The sequence below is a fragment of the Anthonomus grandis genome, chromosome 3, assembly GCF_022605725.1.
Source record: "Anthonomus grandis grandis chromosome 3, icAntGran1.3, whole genome shotgun sequence".
Lineage (NCBI taxonomy): Eukaryota > Metazoa > Arthropoda > Insecta > Coleoptera > Curculionidae > Anthonomus > Anthonomus grandis.
In genome coordinates this window covers 32,519,632-32,528,904 of record NC_065548.1, presented here as the reverse complement: position 1 = coordinate 32,528,904, position 9,273 = coordinate 32,519,632, and the positions used below count along the sequence as shown (strand labels likewise).

At 29.8% G+C, this 9,273-nt stretch overlaps 1 protein-coding gene and 1 long non-coding RNA gene across 2 annotated transcripts in view; one reads left to right on the top strand and one right to left on the bottom strand.

Annotated features, from left to right (window-relative positions):
- The first annotated feature begins 1,619 nt into the window (after positions 1-1,619).
- The window catches only part of LOC126734395 (protein O-mannosyl-transferase 2), a 101,401-nt gene continuing 93,747 nt past the window's right edge, over positions 1,620-9,273 (top strand). The window contains exons 1-5 of the mRNA XM_050438008.1: positions 1,620-1,828; positions 1,894-1,977; positions 2,025-2,109; positions 2,172-2,385; positions 2,479-2,747. Of these exons, the coding sequence (XP_050293965.1) occupies positions 1,797-1,828; positions 1,894-1,977; positions 2,025-2,109; positions 2,172-2,385; positions 2,479-2,747 (684 nt within the window). The 5' untranslated portion in view covers positions 1,620-1,796. The remainder of the gene's footprint in view (positions 1,829-1,893; positions 1,978-2,024; positions 2,110-2,171; positions 2,386-2,478; positions 2,748-9,273) is intronic.
- On the bottom strand, positions 2,478-2,999 carry LOC126734414 (uncharacterized). Its single transcript, XR_007660042.1, has 2 exons — positions 2,859-2,999; positions 2,478-2,777 (listed from the first exon to the last, which is right to left on the bottom strand). It is a non-coding gene; the product is annotated as an uncharacterized LOC126734414 (long non-coding RNA).

The following is a 9,273-nucleotide window of genomic DNA, read 5'->3' as shown; positions in this document are numbered from 1 at the left end:
TTGTCTGTAGGTCTTCTCACGATTCTAATATATTTAGAAACAGTAGAGTCCGAAATGATTTTGAAAATGTCATTATATACCCTAATGCCAATTTTGTTGTAGCAGACAGTGGTTATGCCATCAAGTGATATGTTATAATACCTCTATTAAACCCTCAAACTCGAGCCGAACATTTAGTTAATGATTCTCAAATCTGAACAAGGAATCCCATAGAGAGGTGCTTTGGAAGTTTAAAAAGAAGATTTCGGATACTCTCTTTAGGAATAAGACTAAAACGGAAAAAAGTGGAGTTATAGTTTGGTTGTTATAGCTGCAGTGGTTCTTCATAATATTGCTTTATCTATGGAAGATGCGAATCCTTCAAGTAATAATGAAGAAGTTGCAGCTGTAATAGAGTTGACCAATAATGTTAATAACAATATTCAACGTGCCCCAGGGGGAATTACCAATAGTGTTCGTTATACATACTTTCAAAATTTGTTGAAAAAACAACATGCCATATGTCTAGCGAAATAAAACACCAAAACTCAAAAACAAATTAGGCACTATTTTGTTGAAACACCAAACAAATCAACAAGTAAGTACCTGCGGTAAAGGTAAGTATAGTTATACAGGGTGGCCTGTTTATTATGGGCCTATGCCTTTTCTCGGAGCTTGTCAGAGATTACAAAAAATTAAATGCAAAAGTTTTTTGGCATCTTATTCCTAAAATGTTATATTTTAAAATTTTAAATTTGTTTTATGTATAATGTTCTATACTTATATTCAAATGGTAATGTTATTTTACTCAGTTTATCTAACTGCTGCGGCAAAACGATTAAAAGGAGAACAAAAACAATTTCATTTTTCTTTCTTAAGAGCTACCGGATGGTGCAAAAGGATTAATGGTACTATTCTGCTACCACTTACCATCCAATTAAGGACCCTTATACCCTTGACTTTTGTTTAACAACAGTTGAATTTAGATATAGAACATTATACATAAAATAAATCTAATGTTTTCCGTAAAATGCAAAAATGCCCAAATATATATGGTGTTTCATTTAAAATAAGGAAGTAGTCACTTTCCAAATGAAATCCAAACACCTTGTATATGTAAAAATCAAAGTAATAATATAATATCTTAAGAAAGTGACGCCAAAGAACTAACTTTTTTGTCATAATTTTCAGGTTTCGAAAAAAAGCATAGGCGCTTAATATACGGGCTACCCAGTACAGAGTAATGCATCGAGGACGATACAAGTAGATTTTCTGACTTTATAATAAGCCAAAAAGAACATTTTGTATTTAAACTTAAGGAGGTTAACTAGTGCATTTGAATAATATAACATATGGCAACTAATACAACAATAACAATGCAAAATATATTTTTGTGGCATACTCTTTTCTTTTTCTTTTTTATGTGGCTATTGAAGACTTTAAATAGAACCTAGTTTAACTAAACTTGCACTGGAACAACACACGAACCTCTGAACTACGTTTAACGAAGAACTGCAGTTTAGTAGAACTTAAGTGGAACCTCTGCTTGTACAACCGGGCCTTAAAGTGCAACACATACTGCTTTACACACATCAATTGACAATATTGACATATTTTTTATTTTTTTCGCTTTGTACTATCGCTGTCGCTATATTTGTGTTCTGTGGCTTTGTAGGTCATATAACAGGATGTCAACAGAAGACATTTGAAAGTTTAAACTCTTGCAAACGTTGGTGCTTAATAAATAGATATTTATTAATCCACTCAGTTATTAGTTTGGGTTATTGAGAAAGTTAAAATACTTCTTATAAGGAATTATGGCTGAAAAAGCAAAACATATAGAGAAAAGGTGTAAACACCCCTATGCAATAGTCCTCTGTATAATAGTTTTACTGAACTTAGTTCCTTTTTTAGTTACAGAAATTCATATTTTGCAGTCGTGTTATTACTAACAGCAGCAACAAGATTTTATAAAATAGCTGAACCCGATCATGTTTGGTAAGTCTATTTGTATGTGCCTATTAGTATTTTACCATATATTTTAGCTGGGATGAGACCCATTTTGGAAAAATGGGCAGTTGGTACATAAACAGAACATTTTTTTTTGATGTACACCCTCCTCTAGGAAAGGTACTCTATTTAAATTCAAAACAATATACTTAAATAAATATTTCAAAGTAATTAATTTCTAGATGTTAATTGGACTCTCAGGGTATTTAACAGGTTATGATGGAACCTTTCCATTTGAAAAGCCTGGGGATAAATATGAAAATACTAGTTACATAGGTATGAGGATATTTTGTGCAGGAATGGGATCTCTGATTGTCCCTATGACTTTCTTAATAGTGGATCAGATGACTAACAGTCCAACAGCGGCACTGTTTTCTTCACTATTAATTTTGTTTGGTAAGAAATTATTTTTTGCTTTTTATTGAATACACAATTTTTGAAAGCTTGCTCATTCTATATTTTATGAATTTATAATATTCTTATTTTCAGATGTTGGTCTTATTACACTTTCACAGTATATTCTTCTAGATCCAATTCTGCTTTGTTTTATGACTGGATCAATTTTAGGAGCCATTAAAGTCTCCTATAATAAGAACCCAGAATTTTCCTTAAAATGGTGGTTGTGGTTGGTATTTACAGGAATTATGTTAGCCTGTTGCAGTTCTGTTAAGTTTGTTGGGCTGTTTGTTGTAGGATTAATTGGACTGGTGACCTTGGCTGATTTGTGGGAAATCTTAGGAGATATGGACAGACCTCTGGTAAGTAATAAATTGTTTATTATTCTGCACCTGGAAATACATTGAAAAAAAACTGCAAATTTAAACTTTCAAAGATTATATTAAGAAACAACCAAAATTGGCCTAACTTACTCTCATGCTGCTTCTAAATGTTACCACTTTTATGCATTCTTTCAATAAGCATCAACAAAAAAAATTTTGAAAAACTGCAAAAATTACTATTGGTGTCAAATCGAGTGCCAAATTGCTAATTTTCCAATAATTAAAATTTAAACTTTAAGGTGTTATTAAAATTATGGTTTTTTAAATATACCTGTCAATAATTTTTCACATATTGTGAGATCTCTTAGGACCTTTTTTAAAATATAAAGAGCCTAAAAATGCTAGTGTGTCCAGAAGTAATAATAATTATAAAAAAATGTTTGTTGTTACTTAGCACCTTTGTAGTAGCAAAAAAAATTTTTTTAGGGAAGTTAATACCACATTGAAAAAACTATATTTTTATATAACTATATATTTTTATTCAAACAAATACAAAAAATAGTTATCTACCAAAGACAAAGTAAAAAACTTAAACTAATCTTTTATGAGATCTTTACAAAAAAAAAATGCTAATCAGAGAAGTCAGACTCTTCATTTTGACTTGGAATATTATTAGACACAGGAATGTCATTTATAAACTGGGTGTATTCATCGGGAATTACTTTAGATTTTAAAAAATAATTCAAGTCTTTTTCCTTTTTATGTAAAACCGGTAGTCTTGTCATATACTTTTGGTTTAACTCAAGGTTTGTGCTTGTTCTTTTTCTTCCAGCTCTTCCCTTGCAACTTAGGCCTATTTCTTCAAAATTTTCTTGAGACAAACTGTATTTATACTGTATTATGGATGGTTTTTCTTTTTCAAAACGTAACCACTTAATATTTAACCAATTTACTTTTTCTTTTTTTGTGTTCATGGTTGTATTAAAAACATAATTATTTACCGGGCTTTGTAAATCGAAAAAATCATTAAACTTCAAATTTTGTACAATGTATTGTTTTGGCCGTATTCTAGAGGCTGCAACTAGCAAACACCACTCGCGGGTCGAGTAGATTTTTTTATGACGCTTAGCGCGTTCAATCGTCCCATGCATTGAGTCGGCCTCTAGATAGGAATGTCCCAACTCCATAAATTTCAGGTCAATTATTTTCAGATGGTTAATATTACTTGCTGCATATAACATTGCTGCCGCAACATTTTTATTCCGGTTTTGACCACTACAGGTGTCTGAAAATGATGCAACATGGCAAACTGTTTCAGGTAAGCCTTTGAGGTATTTTAAGAGACAGGTACCTATCAACGCACTACCTTTATTACCGTGGGTTTTATCCCAGATAAAACAATAACCATCTGAGGTAGTGGCATCATAAATTGTGAAGTACTAAATTGTACACATTAAGTTTATGTCTTTAAAAAATTTGACTATCTCCTGCATGTGGTAGAGGTAGTATCGCCTGGAGATCAAAACTAATTGAACGGAAAGTTTGGCCATGTTCGCTATCGGCTCTTTTTTATCTTCAGATTTCATAGTCATTGATTCTTGTTCTCTTTTTTTGTGCTTGTTATACTCTTCTATAAGTAGTTCTTTGTTTGTAGCGTGATGGTATGCATTACACTTTGAGCACTGGTTCTTTTTTGAAACATGAAAAGCCAATGCTGGCTCAAACTCATGAAAAATTTTGTAATATATGAAAAGAGAAACAGGTTGTATTTTCTTTTCATTGCAAAAGTACTCTTTATACAGCCTGTACATGATTGAAATGTTTAATTCTGGCGACAAGTAAAGTTTTTTTGAATCTTTTCTGCAATAGTGAGACTCTACTTTAGGAAATGAGTCTATATGTTGCCGAACCAACAGTTTTGCCTCATCTGATGTTGTGTGTGGTGGACGAGAGTTTTTCCTTTTGTCAAAACCGGTGTACAAACCGGTATCAGAACTAGTGTTTTTGGCACAACTTTCCACAATTCTATGAGAAATTGTGAAAGTTGTGCAAAAAAAATTATGGCAAACTCTTTATGGGTCTCTATTTCCATCTTTTAAGAAGAAAACTCTAGACGTTTGCCTATTTTTTGTTTTAGGACTATTTTTCTTTTTAGATACACGGACATTTTGTATAAGGCTCGACAAGTACATTTTTTGTTTGGCGTCATCCGCCAGACTATAGTACTCCGTACAGAGTATATTTCTTTGTTCTTCGGTTATTTTTTGATGACATTTAAATCGGCATGTGTTACAGTTTACTTCTTTGGTTTTTTTTTTCTTGTACATACCTCTTTGCCACTTCTATTAATGTACTTTTTTCCACTTAGTCTCAGTTTTTTATTAATTGTTTGTTTCCACATTTCTTTGTTCGCCTTTTTGCTTCTTTTTTTAATCTGTTTTTCATCATTTTCACTTTCTTTATTTTTGTCCTGGTGTTTAACTAAATCAACCTTTTTGCGTTTCCTTTGTGCTTGGATTTCTTCTTCCTCTTCATTGCTTGATGAACTTTCCGGTTCATACGAGCTTGAAGAAGCTTCAAAAGGGTCGTCCTTATGTTCAATGTTGCCAGAAAATGTTGCTGGTTGGTTGTAATACTCTTGATCATTTTGAGTTTGAAGCTCTTGATTACTGTCACTTCTTTCTGCTTCTTCAACCTCACTGATATTAGTACCTAAATTTATTGCATGGAATTAATATTAAAAATTAAAACTAATAATAAATTACCATAAAAAAGATAAGTTTCTTTCTGTAGAAATGTCTAATAAAAATATCGAGATAATCTAAAAAAATTATCTTACCGAATTGGATACATTCTGCGTCTAGTGGGGTAACTAAAAACTCATTACGTATGTCGACTTTTACTTCTTTAATAATAATAATATTGTGTAACTATTTTAGGATAAAGGCCAAATTCAAGGTAATATTTATTAGATGGTAAAAAGACCTTACCCATGGAACAACTATCTGCATCTGACAAACTTTTGAAATTATCACTTTGCTTGGTACAATTACGGTATAAGATAAAATATTTATTTTTGGAATTTGGTTTTTTTCAGTTTCTAAAAATAAAAAATTCAGAGCATAATAGCAATTTTAAGCCTTTTATCATAATATGTATGTACTTAAACTAATAAGGACAACACAACTAACTATAATTGTGTATTCGATACTTCAGTAACGAATAACTTAGCTTTCCTAGTATCAAAATTTGACAGAAAATAGTGAAAATACGCAGCCAATATCGACAAAAGTTAACGATAGGGATATACTCAAATAAAAATACAATATAATATTTTAAAGAGGACGGGGTATCAGCCAGTGGCTAGGGTTACAAAATAAGCAAAACTTGGGCATAAATATTATTATCTAATTTTGATATTTTAAGGAAGTATCTTGTAGTGACAGGGTCCAATAAAATTGTGTTTTTTTTTACGGAAAAGTGAGAATGGCCCCGTAATTCGCTCATGTTAAATGTGGCCGCGTATTTTCTACCAGATCTTAACACTAGGAAAGCTGTTAAAAAAAAATCTGTGTGAAAGTTATTTATTTATAAGCTATACTACGAACTTCAACCAGACACATGTAAATAAATATTTACCTGGTTTTTTTTTGGGGCTTCATATGGAACTTCAAGAGCTTTTTTTAATATTAGAATTGTTCTGGAACTCATTATCACTAATTAAACCACAAAAAATTAAGACCACGATCCTTCTAAACGTTTACCGGCAATTTCAAAAAGTAGCACAAATGTGCTAAGTAATGCACTTATATGAAATATTTTCATGAGTTTCAGTTAGTAGTACAAATGTTCTAAGTGCACTTAACACATAAGTTGCAGAAACCTGCATGTGAGAAGTACTTGTTCCTTTTGAAAGATGGCGCTAGACGCAAAAAATATACAGTTTTTACTTAGCACATGTGTTTGCAAGATAATAATGTCTTAGAGGTCTTAGGTATGCCAAATAACACGTTATGACCAAAATTGGTACTTAGCACCTTTCTACGCTAGACCATCGAAATTTGTGATGCTGGTATAAAACCAAAACCAATGTCTGTATCCACTTGTAACATTTGTGTCACATAGGCCAGGTTAAAGAAGGAGTTGAGAGAAGCATTATATTTCTTAGTATTAGCACAGATTTACAGAATATTCTGTAAATCTGTGATATTAGTTTAAATTTATTTAATATTAATATATATGAGACAGTTCAGACAGCCAAACTAAATAAAAATGCAGAAAAGAATAAGTTATCAAAAGAGTGAATAGATTTGCAAAATATACAATGAAGAACGTAAGGCTGAGGTTTCACAGATATTTTGTTAAATTGATTTTTGATTAGTTTGTGTTTATTTCTGTGGAAAAAAATATAAGTAAGGTTATGTTTAGGCCAGTAACTTTTTTGTTTATTGTATTTCCTCTTAGGCAAATGCCTGCCCTTTATAAACATTTTGAGGGCGAAATTAATTTGTATTTTATTACAATCTAGATCTGATTCTAAAAATGTATGCGATCAGATTTAGACTCAAAACGTTTTGAAAACTTAGACATTTGTGTCACATAGGCCAAGTTAAAGAATGTAGAAAAACAAAAGCTACAATATTTAAATTTATTTAAATGTGTATTTATTAACAGGTAGTCAAAAAATATTTCTTTATTATTTATAGTAAGTTTGTTATACATTAAAGCTCCTCCTAATATACAGTAGTATTTTATGTGATCATATTCTCAAAAAAACATAATATAATTAATAACATAACATAACATAAAAGGCATTGGATGATATATTTAATGAAATAAGAATATGTAAAGTAAGGACCAAGATGAAATAGTGAACAAAAAAAGGTTAGAAGTTCTCAAAGGTCAAAACACTTGATTTTAATTCTTTTTAATATAGCTTAAATAATTGATATTATTGTCCTTAATAAAACTTTTCTTCAAATCACATCAACTAACAACTGTCCTAATTATTATATTATTTTTTATTTTTTATAATAGTAAATAATTAATATAGTAATAATTATATATATAATAATTATAATAAATAGTAATAATTATAATAAACATTATAGGGTTATAATATTAGTTAATTTATTATTATTCAATTTGAAATTTCAAGAACAATCCTTAGCAGAATGATTTTTGAAATAATAGATGTTATTAACATCCTTCACCTTCTTTTACCAACCTAAAAAAGGTTGGTAAAAGAAGTCTTTTTATTTTCAATCATACATTAACTCAGTAATAGATCTTTGAAAAACTTTCCTTGAAAATTTGTTTCCTAATCCAAAATTAAAATCTAATAACTTAGGCTTTGATTGCTATATTTTTGAAGAAGACATCAGTTAAAAAGAACAGAATGAAAATGTAATAAACACTTCAAAAAATACTAAATCTCAATTAAACTTACTTTAACTACTACAGAATTTCCAATGGTCAATTATTGTATTAATAAAGAATAACTGTGCAATAGATACATCAATTTTCTTGCAATCAGACCACCAATTATTAGCAAGTGCCACACAAACTTTCACTATTAAAAATCAGCAATACAAAAAATAATGGCTGGAATTTCTAATGGTATGATTACACCAATGAAAACAACAGATAACATAAAAAAAGTTAATAAATAAATTCTGCTCCGTTTTGGAAAGACCATACAGACTAGAGAAACAATTAAAAAAAAAATCATTACCCATACTAAACCATATTACTAAAAAAATCAAATGAAAAATCATAAACTTGAAAGACATACAAATATAAAGTATTTTTTTTTTACTTTATATTTATATATTAAGGAAGAAGTCCATTCTGAAGTGGAGTCAATATAAAATTGAAAAGTTAGTAGGGGAAGTCTTTTCTCCACAAATAAAATTATTTATTATATAAGAAAAGACTTCCCCTAGTAACTTTTCAATTTTATATTTATATGTCTATATTAATATAAATTAAGGTATAATAGGGCTTAATATAAAGTAATTTCACCACAAATTTTTGAACAACAATTAAAATATTCCTTAAAATATGGTGGATGTCAAATAACAAGAATTTATTTAAATAAAAAAATATATTTAAAATTTAGAAATCAAACATTTATGTAGTAAAAATAGCATTTTAGAATTAGAAGCATACACACTTTTTAAAAAACTCGCTTTTAGACAGACTGATTTAGAGTATCAAGCATGGAGTGATTTTCAAAGAAACATTTTTGAGGTTATTAACCACAAATACATTAGCAAATTTTCTTTACTGAACAAACTAAAAAAGTTGGTGAGTGTGAAGGATAAACCACAAAAAGAAAAACCAATTAATATTGTTGAAAATCAGTCATCTCAGTCTTTGAGTGAGAAAGAACTTGATGTTTTAATAAAGGTCTTAAACTTTGCATCAGTTTCAAACCGCAGAAACAGCCTGGATGAGATTATAGTAAGTGTTGAATCATCAATTCACTACTTGCCAGAGTCTTAAAAAGGTTTTGCTAGAGAAACGATTCACAAACAAATTACAAGGAATCTTACCAAATCAA